General features: G+C 35.9%; 3 protein-coding genes across 5 annotated transcripts; 1 reads left to right on the forward strand and 2 right to left on the reverse strand.

Moving 5' to 3' along the window:
* The first annotated feature begins 116 nt into the window (after positions 1-116).
* Positions 117-4,633, forward strand: LOC144544477 (FAD/NAD(P)-binding oxidoreductase family protein). Its single transcript, XM_078292988.1, has 8 exons — positions 117-516; positions 1,249-1,518; positions 2,001-2,127; positions 2,214-2,275; positions 2,678-2,899; positions 3,214-3,338; positions 3,691-3,829; positions 4,227-4,633. The coding sequence occupies exons 1-8, from the start codon at positions 178-180 to the stop codon at positions 4,386-4,388; spliced, it is 1,446 nt and encodes a 481-aa protein (XP_078149114.1). The 5' UTR covers positions 117-177; the 3' UTR covers positions 4,389-4,633.
* Positions 4,634-6,016: 1,383 nt separating this feature from the next.
* MUG3 (MuDR family transposase) lies at positions 6,017-9,440 on the reverse strand. 3 transcript variants are annotated; one of them, XM_078293029.1, is made up of 3 exons: positions 9,192-9,440; positions 9,034-9,089; positions 6,017-8,625 (listed from the first exon to the last, which is right to left on the reverse strand). In XM_078293029.1, exon 3 carries the CDS (start codon positions 8,544-8,546, stop codon positions 6,258-6,260), a length of 2,289 nt encoding a protein of 762 aa, XP_078149155.1. In that variant the 5' UTR covers positions 8,547-8,625; positions 9,034-9,089; positions 9,192-9,440; the 3' UTR covers positions 6,017-6,257. The 3 variants fall into 3 exon arrangements, with proteins under 3 accessions (XP_078149155.1, XP_078149154.1, XP_078149156.1); XM_078293028.1 differs by having other exon boundaries at positions 6,017-8,602; positions 9,192-9,360; XM_078293030.1 differs by having other exon boundaries at positions 6,017-8,602; positions 9,175-9,357.
* Positions 9,441-11,912: 2,472 nt separating this feature from the next.
* INDH (INDH1(iron-sulfur protein required for NADH dehydrogenase)) lies at positions 11,913-15,396 on the reverse strand. Its single transcript, XM_078293031.1, has 8 exons — positions 15,255-15,396; positions 15,018-15,144; positions 14,440-14,562; positions 14,188-14,285; positions 13,874-14,000; positions 13,687-13,772; positions 13,218-13,343; positions 11,913-12,548 (listed from the first exon to the last, which is right to left on the reverse strand). Exons 1-8 carry the CDS (start codon positions 15,300-15,302, stop codon positions 12,378-12,380), a joined length of 906 nt encoding a protein of 301 aa, XP_078149157.1. The 5' UTR covers positions 15,303-15,396; the 3' UTR covers positions 11,913-12,377.
* Between the last annotated feature and the right edge of the window lie 5,892 nt (positions 15,397-21,288).

A 21,288-nucleotide genomic window follows, 5' to 3' on the forward strand; every position in this document is an offset into this window, starting at 1 on the left:
TATTCCTTTGGAATAACAGCAGATTTGTTTCCGATCGATGAATATGCTGACGTGATCTAAATCAATCCGGTGCGTTCGTCAAGAGATAAGACTAACTCTTTCTTTCCTACCTATTCCTAGGAAAAACCTCTCAGTCTCAGATTTCACTGTTTCCTCCACACTCTCCACTGTCACTCCATGGTTACTTCTCTCCTCTCTCGCTCAATCTCTCTCTTTCCCAATCCCAAAAGACCAAACCCTAAACTCACCTTCCCTCTCTGCTTTTCATCTAAACCCTCCAATAATGGCTCCCCGCCTGACAACAGCACCACAAAGAAGAAGACGAAGAGGAGGAGGGGGTCGTACGGAGGGTCCCGCAAGTCAGTTACCAAAAAGAGCTTCAAGCAAGAGCAGGTCATTTTCGAGACCCCACTGTCAGACGACCCCGTTGTGGGGATCATTGGAGGCGGCGTGTCTGGGCTGCTTTGCGCGGCCACGCTGGAAGAGAGAGGGGTTCGCTCTACCGTTTTCGATACGGTATGGAATTTAGTACCGCGAATGTAATTTGAGGTGGAACTGGCATACAAGAGTTGCGTTCAGTTGTTTCAATTTTGAAAAAAAATCGTGTCAGCATCAGCTTTGGATCATCTGTGGCCGTTTTACATTTTAATTTTGTTAGGTTAGGTGAGGTGTCTGTTGAGTTAAGAGTGAAAAAATTTCAGCTGTAAGTTGCAATTCTTTTTGGCTTGGGTTGTTCAAAGGTTGTTTTTGGTTCAGATCAATGTGTTAGGATTTAGTTAAAAAAATTGACTTTCAAATAGTGTCAGGTTGGGTTAGGTTCGGTGGCATCAAATTTAGTAATTTAAATTTTCAAAATTCTCAGGTCAGGTCAGGTTCGAGCAGGCTCCCCACAAGTAAATTTTTCCCAGTTCTACCCATTGTGAATAGTATTTAGCACAGTACCAGTACCATCTGTTGGTACATAGCAGTACATTATTACTGCTTCTTACTCCTGAACCCTATGCGCCAAACGTCATATTAGAATCCTTATTAGGATGAATCTTTAAATCAAGGGTTATTGTTTGCCCTGTAGAAATACTGGTGCATATAATTTGGTACAGTGCGGTGCTTGTCAGAGTATGAGTATGTTATTTGGGTTCTCCAATATAAGGCAGTGGTTACTGCTGACAGTTCAGATTTATGATTTTCTTGCCTTTTCTCTCTTTGCATAAAAAATTATTGAAATTAAGATTTTGTAGTGCTCTATAGGGAATGCATGGTTTGGGTGGAAGGATGGCCACAAGAGTAATTGATCCACAACCATTGATTTTTGACCATGCCGCACAATTTTTCACATGCAATGATGAAAGATTTCAGAAGTTAGTTGATAGATGGCTAGATAAAGGTTTTATTTGTGAGTGGAAAGGAAAAATAGGAGAACTTGAAGTTGGTGGAAATTTTACCCCAATGCAGGATTCTAGACCAAGATATATTGGTGTCAATGGGATGCGTTCCCTTGCTGATTCTATCTTAAACCAGGTTCTCTCTCTCTCTCTCTCAAATAGTTGCAAAAAAGCCCCTGTCTATTAATTATCTGCAAGGCTGGCCCCTTAACTTGTTGTAAAATTGGAAATCCTTGTGTTAGCTGATTTTTAACACCGACAGTATCAGATATTATTGAACAGATTTAGAGTATCAGATATTATTGAACAGATTTAGTGTGAGAAACTGATGAAAATATTACATGAGTTATATAGGTTGTTCAAAATTCTGGAATGTTACATGAGGAAATGTTGTATAACAATGTTACAACAAGAGCAATTTATACTTTAAATGGTCCAATTCTCACAGTTAATCACATTGTTAAAGTGCATGGATAGGAGTGCTAGGACACATTTTCTAGCAACGCTTAACATTTTATTTCTGAAAACAATCAGAGAATAAAATTTTGTTGTTTCAATAAAAGTTTCTGTTTCAAAGGATTGTATAATAGTCTGATTGCAATAAACTCAAAAGTACAGAGTAAACTGATTGATGTGGTGAGACCATGTTGGATAAGCAAGATAGAGCCGCTGAATGGCATTTGGTACTTATCTGAGAAGGACAAACTTCATGGCCAATTTGATGCAATTGTAATCGCGCACAATGGTAATCCAAACAATGAGCTCTTCTAGATTCAGTTTCTAAATTTTTAATCTCCAATTCTCATAGGAAGCTTATGACATTTTAAATAGGAAAATGTGCAAATCGCTTACTTTCTACCTCAGGCTTGCCTCTTTTAACTAGGCAAATGAAGGTGCGCAGTGTTTACCTTCAGTTAATCTGTCATAATTACAGTTGGTACAATGCATAGCACGGTTGGTCCGTACTATGGATCAATATCTTTGTTTTCAAAGTTCAAATAGTTCAAACCGTTCAACATAATCTTTATATGAAAATGTACTTGTAGGTCAAATTTAATATTTTTAGATTATTTTTTTTTACTATATTTTTAGATAGGTAGAATGAATATCACTTGATCTAAAGATTCTAAACCATTCAAAAGTATTGATTTTCTAAACCAATGTACGCTGTGCATAGTACCATAGCCTCACTTATCAAAATGTTGATATATTGGCTGGTCGAACATTTTGAAATAGTCTTAAATTGCATTAACATCATATGTTTCTTGCAAAAATAACACCCACTATTCTTATAGAAACTTGACCTCAGTGCTATTTGGGCACTTCTTGCGGCTTTTAATGACCCTCTCCCTCTCCCGAGAAACGTGGATTTCGAAGGGGCATTTGTTAATGGTGTTGAATCCCTCTCATGGATGGGAAACAACTCTAGGAAGCTTCTCCACTTAGGAGGCGGGGCACCTCACTGCTGGACCTTTTTTAGTACTGCGGCCTATGCAAAGAGAAATAAAGTTCCACAGGTCAGTTACTTCAGCCTGGTACTACTGGTTGGTATTTATTTTGGTAACACTTGCTTTGGTGTTTATCCAAATACTACTTTACCTATTGCGTTTTCAACTGCCATTTGTTACATACACGAAAAAAAAGCTTGCCAAATAATAAACAAAGAGGTACCAATATGATGTAAGAGGTACCAGTATGTCACAGGTGCGGCTAGATGGAGAATCCATGAACATAAGAAACATTTTCCTTCTTAGAAGTTATGAACTTCTGCAAATTTTGAAGGTTTATATGATAGATTGAATATATCTCTGAAAATACTATTATTTTTTAGGAAAACATACCAAATGTAACAGCAGAGAAAGTAAAACAAGAGATGCTTCATGGTGTGGAGCTTGCTCTAGGTTTGCCAAAAGGTGGGCTCCAGCAGCCAGTTTATACAGGACGGGTTCAGCTATGGTATGATCTACTTTTATCTATTTAATTACCAGTTGTGGTAATTACTAAATATTAAATTGAAAAACTGCCTAGTATCTTGTGAAGTAAATTTTGCAGAAGGATCCACTTCTTCATCAATAAATTATAGAAGAACCCAACACTTGCCGAGAAACTAAAAGTTATCCCCGTCTCTCATTGTTGACCTTTAGGAGTATTTTTTTTTCCACCAACTATGAGAAACTGACAAGAGTACCTCTTCTAAAACCAAACTAAGCACTCTTTTATCTAAATTACAGATTCACCATTTCAAAATACCAATGGTCAATCTGATCAGCAGGCTAAGTTCTGTTACTAATTGTAAATCCACTTATAGGGGTGCTGCATTGCCGAAGAACACTCCAAATGTGCCATGTATTTTTGACCCACTTGGTCGAGCTGGGATTTGTGGTGATTGGCTTCTTGGATCAAGTGTACAAAGTGCTGCCTTGAGCGGAATGGCACTTGCGAATCATGTAAATGCATTTTTGTATTATAAACTTTCCACTTTACCTCTTGACCAGAAGTACTGTGCTATGGAGACGGTCAGTGCAAGCAAATTTTCTTCACTTTTTGTTTGCTTTGCACTTTGTTTAGAATTTTCCATTTGTTTTTTTGTATAATCAACCCTGGTTAAAGTCATGCACCCATATATGAGATAGTATCGAAATTATACCAATTAATACCTGTTCATCTCAAAAGTGATTATTATTTCTCTTGAAAAGTCTCTGTTCAAGCATCTTGAGTTACTAAATACTCAAACTTGGCCAAAAGAACATTTCTGATCTCTGTCAACTTGTTATGTATATATAAATGCTATGTATTCCATATTATCTAATTTCAATGTCATTTGATCAACTTATTACTATGCAGATTGCTGATTATTTTGTAAATGGCGGATCAAATCCCAATCAATTTGCAATTGGCTTAGAGGAGACATTTCATGAAGTGGATGGTCATGACATTGGTCAATTTCCTGGCACAGATTCTCAGAAAGTAGCCATAGATGAATCTCAAATGGTGCTAACCTCGTGAGATATTAAGTGCTGAAGAATTTTGAATCCACCCTTATATTTTTTGTTGGTTCAAACGATAATTTGGTGTCATGTATAATGATAGACGGTTAGGTAGGATTTTTTGTTTTTTCGTGGTATTTGAGATTTTGGTAGAATGGTTCTGTCAATTCGGTGTGCTTACATGTTGAGAAACTTTAAGGGTAGTGCTGCTTCACATTTGCAAAAGTGCAATCGTTGTTATTTGTACTTGATTGTTTCATTTCATATCTTCGTTGCCTACGGGCGTTTCAATGATCAAAAAAAAAAAAAAAAAATTAATATCTTCGTTAGTCAAAGGTTGCACCTTATATTCAAAATTAATGCGAGAGAAGTAGCGGTGAAAACGGTATGGAAAATATCCGTTCCTGTAAAAATGGATATTGGATATTTAAGTATCCGTGTGGATATAGATACCGATATAATTTTAAGTTAGAGTTAGGCTGGGTTGCTATGGATAGCATAGAGGCCTCTATGCTACGGCTCAATATTCGAGTTTTCAAAATCCAAACGGTCGATCCGAACCGTTCATCTTATTCTCCATATTAATATTTGCTTGGAGACCAAATTTTATATTTTTCTGAATTTTTTTACTATTTATTAAGTATTTTACAAAATTGTTGATCCAACGGTGGCTGCACAAAACAGTAAAACCGTTGGATTAGCGATTTTCAAAGTGGCTTAATAAATAGTAAAAAAATTCAGAAAATTATAAAATTTGGTCTCCAAGCAGATATTAATATGGAGAATAAGATGAACGGTTCGGATCGACCGTTTGGATTTTGAAAACTTGAATATTGAGCCGTAGCACGGGAGGCCACTATGCTATCCATAGCACCCCAGCCTAACTCTTTTAAGTTATATGTTTTAAGTTCGTATTCAAATAATAGATATATAACATATATTTTAATGAGTAGAGTTAAAATACACCATTGGTTTTGTGTTCCAACCATATTCCATGTCTCTATCTCCGTTTATAAAGTTCAAACAGTTGATCCGAGCCGTTCATTGTGTTCTACATATTAAAATGTGCTTAGAGACCAAATTTTATATTTTTTGAAATTTTTTTACTATTTTTTTAGATAGGTACAAAGTCACTGCATCTGAACCATCCAAAAACAGTGATTTTTTACCTATCTAAAAAAATAGTAAAAAAATTCCAAAAAATATAAAATTTGGTCTCTAAGCACATTTTAATATGTAGAACACGATGAACGGTTTGGATCGACTGTTTGAACTTTGTAAACGGAGATAAAGACGTGGGATATGATTGGGACACAAAACCAATGGTGCATTTTAACCCTTCTCTTATTTTAATATATATTATAAAAAAAATTATTATTCACCATTATAATTAGATACATATTATGAACTTTAATATTTTTTAATAATGTTTTATATTATTTTAATAAATATTTGATCCGATCCGTATCCAGATCCGTTTGATATCCGCTCTGTATCTAGAAAAGGAAAAAGATATGAATCAAGCTTTATCACTATCCGCTCTGCATCCTCTCCGTTTTCACTCAGAAAAGTCTTCTGTTTTAAATATATGATGCTTGTGTCTGTTGTATTTCGTACAGTAAATTGATCTGATTTAAAATGCAATGCTTGAGATAAAATAAGAAGGATAAACCAAGGACAACAGATCAATACAGAATCGCTTGAGTTTTCATTTCAAGCAACTAATAACATTAAACCACGTACTATTTGATAAAAAACCTTAAATAAAGAAAATAACATAACCTAGTGGTCTTAAACAAAAGGCCAAAATCAAAAAGGGTACTCTCTTTACACAAACACAAGCTAACTTTTCACAGACACTACCAGTCTACAGTGACAACCTAAACCATCAAATTGGAGCCGCACACGTGGTCCTAAAGTGACCCGTCTGGTTGCACCTGCTACAATGCACAACCCGTTTGACTCTCCCTTTATCCTCAGGGCGAACCCGTTTCTTCCTAGGCCGACCAGGTGGCCTCAGAGACTTGGGTGGGTTTATCACCTTCTCAATCATATTATCCCCACATGAATTAGGGTTTCCACCCACCAGCTCACCCCAGAGGCTCTTATCAGGTATAGGGTGTATTGTTTGAGAATATGTCTTCCTATAGGTTGCCACAGTGAAACAGCTCTCAGTGTACCGATGCACATTCTGACGACACGACACAAGCGCAGCCACACCATGTGCACAGGGAAGGCCATAGAGTTGCCATCCACGGCATAGACAGCATCTGTTGCGAATATCAACAATGTTGGTCCCTTCATGTTGCGAAACCACTTCAAATTCAGCCTCATTGGCACGACCCACTTGGTACCCACGGGCCCGCTCAATTGCCTCAGATACACGCCTCTCAGCTGACGGTACCAAAATAGTACTCCATTGCATACTTGCCTCGCGTCTCTCATTGAACCAAGTCATCAACTGCCTCCTTATACTCTCCATCATTTGAATAATGGGCAATCCAGAAGCTTCGAGAAGCCAGCTGTTCAACGACTCAACTATGTTAGCCGTCAAATGCCCATAACGGGTCCCATCAAAGTATGCAGTTGCCCACAAACGGGGTGGACGATGCCGGATCCAGTAAGCTGCCTCTTGTGAAATCTCTTCTATTTCTAAGATTTTTGCCTCAAATTCTATAACTGTCAATGCATGTGCTGCCTCCCATAAGAGATTAACTAGCATTGTATTATTGAACTCCTTTCGGAAGCTTTCACTGAGGTGGCGCATGCAATAGCCATGAAAAGCAGTAGGGAAGTTGAACTCAACACCATCTACTATACCCTTTCTTCGGTCTGACAAGATAGTTAACCGCGGCATGTTCTCAGTATTTGCCTCAAGAAGTGCATGAAGTTCTGACAAGAACCAAATCCAATTATCATCTGTTTCTTCATCCACAACCCCAAATGCCAACGGGAAAAGAGCCCCATCTCCATCAAACCCAGTTGCAAGAAGTAACGTACCAAGATATTTGCTCTTCAAAAGGGTACGATCTAGACCAATCAGAGGCCGACAAGCGTTCACAAAACCGTAAATTGATGCATAATACGAAACGAAAAGCTTCCGAAAGCAACTATCCTCTGGGTCACCATAAACTGTTGCAGTACTACCAGGGTTGGTACGCACCACTTGCTCACAGTAATGGGGTAATAGCCGGTAACCTTCTTCAAACGAGCCCCGTACTGCCGCCATGATTCTCTCTTTCCCTCTCCAAGCCTGTTTGTATGACAAGGTAATGCCATGCATTCTATGAATCTCTTCTAGAATCTCTTTAGGCTTGTACTGCGGATTTTCACGCAATCTTTCTTCAACAGAATTTGCAACCCACTGCACTGATGCCTGTTGGTGGCCAAGATGGGCTATGCCACTACAGTTATGGGTGTCATTAATGGTACGGATGGTGAAGGTTGGTACACCCGGCAACTTGGCTGCATGGATCCTCCAAGGGCAACCATCAGCCGCACACCTGGCTGTGAAACGGGTCTTGTCAGATTTCACCGTTTGGATCTCAAAATGACATCCAATAGCTGCATCACGTATGGCACGACGACACGATTTGACATCAGGAAACTCTTGTCCCACTACTAGCTGGTAAATCGGGCTCACTACAAGCCGACGGGATTGTATTACTGGAGTTGTCTGTGCAATAACTAGCTGATGATTTGACATGTCATGAGCCGGCTGTAGTGCAAGCTCTTGGGTGGGATCCAATGTGAGATGATCTATGCTCTCATCGAGTTCATGTGGTTCAGATAGGGTTAGCTCATGGTTATCAGATAAACCCATATTGTGGGCCTCTGTATCATGCTCATGAGCTTGACCCAAGGCAAGCTCATTTGTGTGGCCCAGAACTAACCTATTGTCATGGTGGTGACTGAGACCAAGATCATGGTCGTGGTCGTGGGTTTGACCTAGACCTAGATCATGGTCATGAGTTTGACCTAGACCTAGGTCATGGTCATGGTCATCCTCATGGGTTTGGCCTAAGCCGAGACTGTGGTGGGGGTGGCCAAGGCCAATAGAGTGTCGGGACCTGATACCAAGGTTGTGGTTTGATGTCATGACGAGGTCATGAGGATGAGGGTTCTGGCCTAATGCCAGGTCAGGGTTCTGGCCTAGAACCAGATCGTGATTTGCCATTTCAAAGAATTTCACCAAGTTGTAGTAGTCCTTTTCAGGTTAGTTCAGCAGAAAATCTGAAATAAGACATAACAAAGGACTAAATAGTGGTTAGATCTTTGTTATTTAATTTTTTAATTTTGGTCTTAACACGTAATAACTAAAGCCTAATTAAACCTTAAAATCAACAAAAAAAATCAACTTAAAATACACACCCACAGAAAGAAATACACACTCTTGATTTTGAATAGGAGGGGTGTCAATGGACTTCCTACGAAACCATGACAGAGGAGGGGAGGACTCCTAGGTTTTGGTGGGGCTTAATGAAGAAAAGAGAAGAAACTTCAGAAACCTCTCCTTGTAGCAATAGAGATGAGAGTAAATGTAGAAAAAAAGAAAACCAAAATATTGTCTTTTTGGAAGAATCGATCTCTCAATTTCCTTCTTTCCTTCTCTCACTTCTCCCACAGAAAATCATATATCAAATCGATCATATAAAGAGCATTACCTTGCGATCAGGAATCAAGCATCTCGCGAAGAACCGACGAAGTAGAAAAGCAAATCCTGAGTAAGCAAGAAAAAACATACATTAAAATCGACGATCGACCCAGAATTTAAAAGAAATCATAAAAGAGCGGAGAATCCCTACCCAGAAGTAAAGTTTACCGTTGATGTGGCGCGAAGAGGAGTCGGGGTTTAAACGAGGGGTAGAGAAAAAAAATCGAGGGGCAAAGAAGGAGACGAGAAGATAGAAATGGGGGCGAGAATTTTGCGAGGGGCAACGGAGGGGTAAAGGAGGGATGGATAGAGGAGGAGGCTACGGCGGTGACCAAACAAAGAGGGTATTTAGGTCAGAACCTTATCTCTTGGTGCGAGATTACGATTTTACCCCTGAGAAATTTCGGTGCCCTCGTCTCAATTATCCATACTACCCCTCGGGGGCAATTCAAGCTGTTAGTAGGCATTCCCTATTAAACAAGTTTGATTTTTCTGTAGCTAATATTTTTGTGTATTTTATGTAGCGAGTCATTTTACAAAGGTTCCACCCGCCTAGTCGATTACTGGAGATATGTATGGCATAGACAACCATAATTTGTCATTTAAGCAGCACAGAAAGGTTGACGATTGATCGCGAGATTTGGTTTAACCAAGACTTGTATCAGACAAACTACACAAGCGACAAATTATAACAGTGTGCTGATATTAACACCACAACTTTTATTATTAACACAACATTATATATATGTAGATTAAAGAGCCCTAGATTAAATTACTCTCTCGGAAAACTTCCTCCGGTAACCATTTGCTTTCATTCATAAATGTATAATTTAACTTCCTTGTATTCAATTCAATAAAATAAGAATAATTATACTAATCTCTCCACCCCTGTCCTCCTATTTATCCCCGCACTCTCTTTCTCCAAATTAACTTCCTTAACTATCTTTTATCCCCCATTAATTCTGCTAAGAATTTTCATTTATTCCCGTATTTATCCATGTAACATAAATTATTTATTATTATGCCTGAAAAGTATTTTACTGTAAGTTGCAATTATGTCTGAGAAGTATTTATCCATGTAACATAAAGTATTTATCATTATGTCTGATAAGTATTTTATCATTGGGTGAAGGGATTGTTTATTTAATGGTCCCTAGTTGTGCGGGAACAATCCAAAAAAAAAAAATTTGTGCGGGGATAACTGATAAGTATTTATGAGGGGATTGTTTATGTAATGGTCCCCAGTTGTGTGGGGACAATTAAAAAAAATATATATTTTGTGTGAGGACAATTGATGGATTGATTTGTTCAGTCATAAATAGAGATCATTGCATAGGGATTAATACTTTGCAAATTCAGGATAAATACTTTGATGCTTCAAGTTAAATACTAACAGTTTCTGTGGAGTATTAATGATTGAACGGTCCCCCCATGACTTTTTTGGCAGTTAGTGCGGGATTTTTTGCTGAGTTAAGACTGCTGGGATTGTTATCAGGATCCATAAAATAAATATATATTTTTAGATTTCATATTTATAAATCTCGTTGCTGCCAAAATGAATATAAATGAAGATAAGCACACCAGATTATGCATGATGGAATGGAATAAACTCTAGATTATTTATGGAACAATTCTGATTTAAAAATACAAAAATATATTAAAAACAAAATATAAATATCACAGAACAAAATAACAAACAATCACTTCAAATTAAGTTTGATCTACATATAAATTAAAACGAAAAATGTCCATCTATGTTATATTGAAACAACAATGTTGTTCCATTACAGTCACAATCCACAAAATAAAATTGCACTAATAGATAATATGATACATTTTTTACATTATTAGTGAATTGATTTTTGAAATAGCTTTGTATATCTTCGCGGATCTCTATTTTTATTTTGAAAAATGAAGAATGCACAGAACCGATAAGTGCCTTAATTTATCCTAAACAATTAGCCGCTCTCTTTTTTCCCTTTCAAAAAGAATTGATTTTCTAGAAATAATTACCAATTGAGGATCAATAAATTTTTATTATTAAGATTAAAAGGAAATAACGAGCTCAGGCGGCAATTAAAAAGGGTCAAATACTAAAAAAATCTGTGTTTGTATATTATATATTGAATATGTTATGTTGTGTTAATATCAGGCTATCAGCTCCCATTATAACATGTGCAAACCAATTATAATGACTGATGATATAATAACTATCAATTGTAAGATGTAAATAATGATTAATTTAGTAAATTATTTATTTTATTATATGTCTAAAGTTGCTACATCAATTTGCAATTATCAATCATAGAAATATAGTATTAAGTTCTTCCCATAAAACTAAAATTTGAAATGATTTGCAAAGATAGAAAAGATTCGACTTTGTTTGAGCAAAAATAACATAAGTGATAAAAAAAGACCATCTAATTCCATGAATATACTTATTGTTATTTCCTTCATTAGTTCTTTTCCGTAAAAACAACTATTTCTTTCTAAATGGTTTTGTAATTTCAACAATGCATCTAGAAAGCATGTTTTTGTAATTTCAACAAAGGATCTAAATGGTTACATGGAGACTACTACTTTCAAAATAAAATGTCTCTTGAATTGATTAAAATCCATGAAGAAAATCCGAATGCCTCATTTTGAAACCACATTATTTTTACTTCTTGAAGTTAGATAATTTAATTTTAAATTAAGGATATTAAAATAAAACCACCACTCATGGGACAGCACGAAAACGTCTGATCTCTGATTGTGATAGACACTAAAATTTTGTAGAAATTCACTAACATGAATAATTCAAGACTTTAATGTTCCAAACTCTTCATCTCCATTCGAGATGTCATAATTTTCTATGCAATATAAAGGGAATAACACATATATCATATCTGCCAATCTTATTTTGTAAGTTCTAAATTTGTTATTAAAAAATTTACAAGACATGATAAAAGCATAAAAAAATTGTGGCATTTGGACCTCAATTACATGGTTATACCAATCTACAAAGACCATGCAATGGGGAACATGAAAGGTTTAAATAGGACAAGCCAAGATCAAAGATTAAAATCGTAAGAACTTTTACAAACAAGAATTAATAGAAGTAAATAACAAAGATTAGGCATACAATTGCATCACTTCCATTATTTTTTTTCCTTGAAATTACTCAAGCCACCCACAACAACTCCATATCTCACTTAAGGCGAAAGAGGAGAAATCTAGCAACACCAAACAGAGAATCTGTCAGTGTGAAAAAACACACACACACAAAAAAAAAGGAACTTTTGCATGTCAAAAGAAAAAAATTGGTTCATTTGACGCTCTTCTCACAACAAAATGGTATCATTTGCCCTCTTCTCACAACAAAATCTCTGGGCCCATTTTACGCTCTTCTTCCAACTCCTTCAACCTATTCACAATCTTTTCAGCTATGTCGACATAAGCTTTTGCTGATATGGACTGAGGAGATGATAGTACAATAGGTTTTCCTTCGTCAGAGCTACTTCTTACATCTAGCTCTAATGGTACCTGCCGACATAAAGAAATATTATTTACTTATATGCCATAAAAAAAGAAATAAGTTTTCAGTAGATCTACACAATACTTGAATCCCGTATATTTCACTCTATTTGGTTTAATCCTTGACACAAATTGAGGTATTATACAGCTTGCTTTAGTTTAGCATATTAAAATGATTTTGCCTCCTAAGAAGTTTTTTAATTATACAAGTTGTTTTCAAAGTTTAATTATCATCATTTGGCCTTGGTCCATCAGATTACAACTTCCCATATTCACTATACATTAGATTCTATTACTTTATCCCAGTCAATGTTTTTCATTCCAAAAAGACACATCTTAGTCGATTCTCTTTTCAGATAGGTGGTGTATTTTCAGTAAAATGTAAACCAATTCCATGAGAATGCCGCCTAGGATTTGTTTTCCATTCTTTCTACAAAAGAAGGAACCTCAGGGACCCTAATTTTAAATGTTAGCAACTTTAAGACCAAAATGAAACTTTGGAACAACTCTAGCTGCTAAAAAAAGGTGCCTGGATTTTTTTTATTGTGACCACTCTGCATTTACAACCAAAAAAAAAAGCTTGTGGCTGTCATACTAGTCAAGCAATTATTTACAAAGAAAACTATAGAGAGAATTAGCATCGACGTAAGAATGTAGCAATTGGAAAAGAGGTCTAACCTCACCAAGGAACTTCAAGTCCAAGTCGTTTGCAGTACGGCGGGCTCCACCTTCTCCAAATATGTGCGATTTCTCGCCGCAATTTGGGCATTTAAAGCAACTCATGTTCTCAACTAGCCCCAAAATCTACCATTATACAAAATATAAAAGAAGAAAATACCATTAATTAAATCATCTCACTATAAAACCAGTCAGCGTGATGGTAAAGGTCAATTTTTTTAAACATTAACAAATTTACTGCAACATCTGGCTGTTTTGTTAAACATTAACAAATTTACTTTTCTTCCAATATTTAAAAGTGGTGGATCTTGCTAGTAACCCGAGACCTCGCTTCCAAAAGTAAGTACAAATGGAATTTGAACATAAAATATGCCAACTGACATTTGCAAACATAATAATGTCCATGAATAATTTACAAAAGAAAGGCCTAAAACGAAACAAAATTATAAGAGTGATAGACAGTACATACTGGAACTTCAACTTTACGAAACATGCTCGCACCTCTTCTGGCATCGATCAATGCAATATCTTGTGGAGTTGATACAATCACTGCACCTGTTCGCAAGAACCAGAAAACAACATTTCAGTATGGTACCAGTTGCATTCAACAGCAGCAAATAAAATGTATTGGCCGGCACTGTAATTATGGCCAGTACCTGATAATTTAAGTCTCTGAGAAACAGAAAGTTGAGTATCGCCGGTGCCAGGTGGCATGTCTACTACAAGGACATCGAGATTTCCCCACGAAACTCCTCTTGTTAATTTCTCAAGTGCGCTCATTACCTAAATATAATCAATTTTTCTCAGTAAATACTATATTTAAAAAAATATTCAACAATTACTTAATTCAAACCAGATAATAAAACAAGCTAGTTCCATTTGGTATCGTCCAAGTGCAGAGTATAAAAGGGCCAATGTGCACAGAGATATAGAATAATAGCATGCAAACTTCAAATAAACAAAAACAAACCATAGGACCTCTCCATACGATGGGCGCATCCTTTTCAACTAGAAATCCAATAGACATGCACTTCAATCCATAATTCTCAACTGGAATCATCTTCATGTCTGCTCATAAAAAATTAAAGACTTCATTGCCTTGGAAGTGAATTAAAATGATGGTGATTGTGATGGTGATGATTTCTCATATCTTTTTTAGTTGTAATACAGTAAAAATGTGTACCCATAACACACTAAAATATAATAGGAAAAGGTGCAATACCTTCACTTACATCAGGCTTTTGATGTAGGTTCATCATTGTTGGAATAGAAGGCCCGTAGATGTCGGCATCCAGTAAACCCACATTCAATTTCCATACATTAGCAAGAGCAACTGCTAAGTTAACTGTAATGAAAGACTAAATTAACCTTGTGCAATTTATATTAAATGATTTGTCAATTAACCCCCCCTAATATTAAATGATTTGTCAATAAAGAGAAAAGGTTTGAATGCTGGATCTAAAATTATATTTACTGGTTGAAAATCTATTCCATTGGATCAAGATGAAAAATAATTCTAGTTTTAATTTTTTAGTAAATTATACCAACATGACTTTTCATTTTGAAGGTTAGTGATCTAATTGTTTCAGACAAACCCAAATAAATAAGCCAGGCGCAGTGCTATTGCATATATGAAAAGTGCAAATTATATAAAGCGACAGTAGCCACAGGCTAATACTCATAAACAATCATCTCGATAAAAAAAAATTAAAATTTCCAAATACTTTTCCCGATATTCGAATTAGGGGAAGTAAAACAAAACAAAATTATTAGTAATTCTCAGAAAGAAGGGAATTGAACCTGCGGTAGTTGACTTCCCTACGCCGCCTTTACCAGAAGCAACAGCTATGATGTCTCTAACACCAGGAATCGACGGATTCTTCACATTACCAGAAGCTGCGCTGTAGGATCTTGCAACGGTTGAATACTGAAAGGGGAAAAAAATATATGAAAAAGGAGCGTTAAAAGAGGACGTTCATCGCATCCTAGAGAGTTAGATCAATTTACAAATTATCAAGGGGCTTTTTGAGAAACTACCAAGCGGTTCGACGATTGAGAGAGAGAGAAGAATCTACCAAGGACCATGGCTGCTACTACGCACTAATCAGTGGCGAGGCTAGGATTTGAGCTAGGGGTAGGCAAAAATCAGATTCGGGTTCAAATAAACTGACGGGTTCGGGTTTAAGACACAATTCAAAAAATAGCAAGCATTTCAAATGTAGTAAAAATTGAAGTGGTACCATTGGCATGGTGCCATCAATTTTTTTCATATGCCATTAAACATAATTTAGAAGAAAATTGGTTGCTGGTACTATACCAGTGGCACTGTGTCATTAAACACCAAAATACATTCTTTCTTTCTTTATTTTTCTGTATAAGTTGATGACCTGTAACTAATCTTCCTTGAACTCAAGTAAATCAAAAAAACTGTAACTCAAATCTGAACTGACTATAACCATCAACTACTCAACCAGACAAGCAACTGGATCATCCATGAAGAAAATGCCCCAATACCTGAAGCTGTCAAATTCGAAGAAAAAAAATCAGAAATCAAAACACTTTATAAATTACTAAATAAAAATCACAAGAGTTATATAAATGCAAACACTTTGTGGTTTGCTATGCAAAATCAAGTTTAAATTTTCAGAAAAATTACTAAAATTGGTACTAAATAAGAATTAAACAAAATAAGTACAATAACAATTGATTTTATTCAAATTGACCCAACAAATAGAATATAGGCAATTGAATCATAAAATTGAGATAAACTCGTGAAAATCTCTAATGCTTAGCACTGCACCAGATTTTCACTTTAGTTAATACACAAACACCTGAGTGTACTGGTAAAAAAAATTATAAGGGACCTATCTGGTATTCAAAAGATTTTAGAAGATTCCAAACACTATAATTTTGTACAGGTATGATGCACAAATTATCTAACTTAATATAAAACCAAGTCAAATTACAGGAGAGAGAAGTAGTCTCCTCTAGCTACCATGTGAACTTGAGTCATCAATGTTTCTTCTGTTTCTTGCCTTATCAGTTATCACTAATCTCAAATCTCACAAATATCCAAAATACATGGGCCAAAGAAGCGAAAGGATGATTGAATATTTGAATTAATTGTTTCACAAGAACTTTTAGAATTCAGAGAAGGGGATTTACCGAAGGCAACGCGGCAAGGTAACAGGCGGAGCCGCGGAGGCGACGGCGCGACGCACTTTTTTTTTCTTTTCTTCGCGCGAGGCGCTGCTTAGCGGAGGGAGGGTTGAGATTTGTTTTTTTTTAATCTGGGCTCTAGGGTAGGCAAACTAGGGGAGTTCATCAGTTCGGTTCGGTTAAAACGAAATAAAATAGGCAAACCAAAGTTTTGTTCAGTTTTTAAAAATTAAACCGAACCGAGCAAAGTAAACATAGCAACTGATTAAAACCGAACTAAAATAAATTTTGGTTTGTTCGGTTAAACCAAACAAACCATTGTTTAGTTGAGATTGTTTTGAAACAAGGCATTCACAAATCACAAATCACAAATCACAAGTTGAGATTAATACAATATAAACAATAGATGCAGCAATAATATGAAACATTGTACCACCGTACCACCCATGTACCGCTGTAAAGATTAACTCATATATTAATGATAAAACAACTACTTTACATCATGGTTTAATACTAAACAACAACCCTCTTCAACTATCCTTCTATTTGAATAAACATGATATAACCAACTGCAATAAACTAAAACAAACAAAAAATATGTCAAAAGAGCACATGCCCCAGAACCTCTCTTATCCCTTGAATTTCCTCAATCAGGTACCAGGAGATACCAGTAAGTACCCCGCAGCACCACTTCATGCATTTGATACATACAGATCACAATCAGAATTGATTAACAAAAACTTGACATATGTACAAAGTTGCAAACAAGGAACTTCTTTTTAGATTTCTCATTCGTACACTATATACAAAACCCTTTACACACATACTTCCCTTTGACTTTCTGTTCTAATTTGTCCCAAATTCCTTTTGTTTTTTTGTTTTTTTGTTTTTTTTAAGAAAACATCGAAGTACTAAGAAAACATCATACATTATGAACCAGAATCAGATGAGACACAGGGTCGGTTAGGGATGTGAGGTGGATTCAGCGAAAAGAAAGAAATTGAACGGAGATAGAGAGTGAGAGAGAAAAGAGGGAAACTAAATAACCAATTAACCAAAAGCGTAGGGGATAGGGCAATTGAACCGAGGGAGAAAATAAAAAAGGATCGAAAAGGGTAAAGAAATTAAATCGTACATGTGCTTTGACTGTGAAGCGCAACATCGTGCGAGACAATGAGATTGCGAGAGGGCTGGGTGGTTCGGCGATTTGATGGGTGAAGAGACAACGAGATTGCGAGAGGGCTGGGTGGTTCGGCGATTTGATGGGTGAAGAGACAACAGTAGAGTCGGTGAGGGTGGTTTGCAATTTGACCAGGGTGAAGCGAAATCATGTAAGAGGAGGCTAGTCAGTAGTCACTAACTGAGAGGACGGGAGTTTTAGGTACATGGTTAAAGTTCTTCGGTCGGTTCGGCTATTGAGAGATTTAGAAATTAAAAACCGAACCAATCTATACGAACCGAATAATATCAAAATTTGAACCGAACCGGATCAATTAAACTGAAAAACCGAACCATTTGAACCAAGCTTCTAAATAGCTAGCTATAGCGGTTTTGGACATAGAAAACTAAGCTACGGGGTAAAACTGCGCTAATTGAGCTACGACTGCTATAGCGCTAATAGCGGTGCGCTATAACGTGTAGCGCGTAGCGGCAATAGCTGTCCGCTATGCTACATGGGCTTATGATTTTGCAATTTTAATGGGCGTTAATGTCCAGATGGGCTTTTTTTTACTTTATCAAACTATATCAATATAATGAAACATGTGCGAGCTATACCTCTATATCAATTAAATTTTGTATTATGCATTATTGTTGGATTTTCCAAAAATGAAAAATTAAAATAATACCTAGGGACCTTGTCCGTCAGAAATTAAAATCGTACATGTGTTTTGACTGTGAAGCGCAACATCGTGTGAGACAACGAGATTGCGAGAGGGCTGGGTGGTTCGGCGATTTGATGGGTGAAGAGACAACGAAATTGCGAGAGGGCTGGGTGGTTAGGCGATTTGATGGGTGAAGAGACAACAGTAGAGTGGGTGAGGGTGGTTTGCAATTTGACAAGGGTGTAGCGAAATCATGTAAGAGGAGGCTAGTCAGTAGTCACTAACTGAGAGGACGGGAGTTTTAGGTACATGGTTAAAGTTCTTCGGTCGGTTCGGCTATTGAGAGATTTAGAAATTAAAAACCGAACCAAACTATACAAACCGAATAATATCAAAATTTGAACCGAACCGGATCAATTAAATCGAAAAACCGAACCATTTGAACCAAGCCTCTAAATAGCTAGCTATAGCGGTTTTGGACCTAGAAAGCTAAGCTACGGGGTAAAACTGCGCTAATAAAGCTACGGACGCTATAGCGCTAATAGCGGTCGGCTATAGCGTGTAGCGTGTAGCGCGTAGCGGCAATAGCGGTCCGCTATGCTACATGGGCTTATGATTTTGCAATTTTAATGGGCGTTAATGTCCAGATGGGCTTTTTTTTACTTTATCAAACTATATCAATATAATGGAACATGTGCGGGCTATACCGCTATATCAATTAAATTTTGTATTATGCATTATTGTTGGGTTTTTCCAAAAATGAAAAATTAAAATAATACCTAGGGACCTTGTCCGTTAGAAATTAAAATAATACCTAGGGACCCTTTTACACACATACTTCCCTTTACATCGACTAACTAAGAAAATATCATACATTATGAACCAGAATCAGATGAGACATAGGGTCGGTTAGGGATGTGAGGTGGATTCAGCGAAAAGAAGGAAATTGAACGGAGATAGAGAGTCAGAGAGAAAAGAGGGAAACTAAATAACCAATTAACCAAAAGCGTAGGGGATAGGGCAATTGAACCGAGGGAGAAAATAAAAAAAGATCGAAAAGGGTAAAGAAATTAAATCGTACATGTGCTTTGACTGTGAAGCGCAACATCGTGCGAGACAACGAGATTGCGAGAGGGCTGGGTAGTTCAGCGATTTGATGGGTGAAGAGACAACAATAGAGTGAGTGAGGGTGGTTTCCAATTTGACCAGCAATCTACATGTACCACGTCTTTTGAACTTCCAACGAAATAAATTTAACATACCACCAGATATTCATTTTCTATGAAAAATTTTATCAATGCCAGAAATTTTCAATGTACAATTTGGGTTCTGAATTTTCAAATGAAAATAAAAATAAATAAAGTTATGAGTTAAGAGGAAAATTAGGCCGTTCCGAACTGGAATTGGCCGATCCGGATCAGAATCAGGCTGTACCAATTCGATTTCTGGCTGAGTTACATGCAATGTAATTTTTTGATCGAATTTCTACCGAAACGGTCTGATTCCAGTCAAATTTTGATCGAATCGATCCGATTCCAATCAAATTTTGGCCAAAACAGCGGTTTTTTAGAAAATTAGAGAAGTCCGTTGGCTGTCTTTTTTTTAATTCTTTTCCTCTAATACTTTCTCCTCTATATTTCATTATTTATCACCTCCATTTTACTCTTTTTTATTTTCTAATTTGTTCTATTTTATTCTTTTCTTCCTTTTTAGAGATCAATATTAAGACTAGTAAGTAAATTTTATTTTCCAGCATCTTCATTTTAAACAAATTAATATTTTATCAAAAAGAATTATGTTTTTTTAGTACAAAACAAGCTTTTGATAGAAAAGTTCGAGTTTCTGATCCTATTCAGCCGATTTCTACTAATTCATTCAATTCCGATTCTACAATCAAGTGACTTATCCTGATTCCAATTCTAATTTTTTCTTCTATGAAAAATATATTATTTATTTATTTGGACAAGAAACTTTATCGTTTTAATTTCTTATTAAGCTTGTAAAAAACATTTAATAACATTTGACAAACAATGGAACATGAAATCTTTATCAAGACCTATTTTTTAGTACTACAAAGTTCAAATAACGCATCCCTAAACAAGATGTTCATAAGTAATTATAACATGACACGATAATAATTCTAATAATACAATGCAGTAATTTGAAGACTATACGGTTAGTTTACTAGCTAATAATACAAGATCAATACTCCATTTTAATAATTGATTTAATACTACATTAAAAAAAACATGTCTAAGAAACATAATAAAATTAACTATAAGCTTTTTGTCGAGTCATAATCAGGAGCGGATCTAAAGAGAGCCAGAAGTAGGAAGTGGATTGTGATTTTTTTTAGATCTAATACTATTTGATATTTGTGTCTATTACTGATTCAATACAATGCCTATCCCTGTCACACACACACACACACACACAAAAAAAAAAAAAAAAAAAAAACAGTCCAAATGTATTACTAAGATTTCCCTCTCTAAGAAGCAAATGGCATTGGATATTAATTTCTTCGATTTTTTCTGATTTTTCGAGTTGTTTTCTTAGAAAGAATAAGGTCTTCAACTGAAAATAAACATGGTGCACATACATCCAAATCTGAGAGCAAGAAATGTGCAGACTAATTTGTTACTTTGCGTAAATCCTTGTCAGACTAAATGAGAGATTGAGAAGAGAAGCAGCCCCTTATTTTTCTTTCCTTTTTCTCCGTGCATAAAGTTAAATGATTTAATCTGATTCAAACTTTTTGCTCATTTTTTCCTCTCTATTTTCTGCATCAGCACCTCTATTTTTCTGTTTTTTATTTTTTGATATATATTTTTTCCTTTATCTGTTTTTTTTTTTCTTTTTCTTTCTTTAATTTTTCTCTATTTTTGTAGAGTAAACAAGTAAGCTTAACATTAGTTTTGAACTAATTTTCTACATTTTTTTTGCTATTTTTTTATTACAAAACATAATTTTATGAAAAAGAATCAAGTTTCCGATTCAATTTGACCAATTTGATCTATTTATCTGATTCCGAATTCACGATCAATTCCAATTCCAATTCCAATCCGATTTATGTTATGAATTATGAAGGT

This window comes from Carex rostrata, chromosome 26 (assembly GCF_964058835.1).
Source record: "Carex rostrata chromosome 26, lpCarRost1.2, whole genome shotgun sequence".
In the NCBI taxonomy this organism is placed as follows: Eukaryota; Viridiplantae; Streptophyta; class Magnoliopsida; order Poales; family Cyperaceae; genus Carex; species Carex rostrata.

Bases quoted from the DNA above. Each gene is read 5' to 3' on its own strand.
- MUG3 (XM_078293029.1), bottom strand. From the start codon at position 8,546: ATGGCAAATCACGATCTGGTTCTAGGCCAGAACCCTGACCTGGCATTA.
- INDH (XM_078293031.1), bottom strand. From the start codon at position 15,302: ATGGTCCTTGGTAGATTCTTCTCTCTCTCTCAATCGTCGAACCGCTTG. The intron at 13,344-13,686 runs GTATGTACTGTC...GTATAATGGTAG, and splicing joins TTCGTAAAGTTGAAGTTCCA to ATTTTGGGGCTAGTTGAGAA. The intron at 12,549-13,217 runs GTTAGACCTCTT...TTATGTCGGCAG, and splicing joins ACTTGAAGTTCCTTGGTGAG to GTACCATTAGAGCTAGATGT.
- LOC144544477 (XM_078292988.1), top strand. From the start codon at position 178: ATGGTTACTTCTCTCCTCTCTCGCTCAATCTCTCTCTTTCCCAATCCC. The intron at 2,276-2,677 runs GTGCGCAGTGTT...CTATTCTTATAG, and splicing joins TTTTAACTAGGCAAATGAAG to AAACTTGACCTCAGTGCTAT. The intron at 3,339-3,690 runs GTATGATCTACT...ATCCACTTATAG, and splicing joins ACAGGACGGGTTCAGCTATG to GGGTGCTGCATTGCCGAAGA.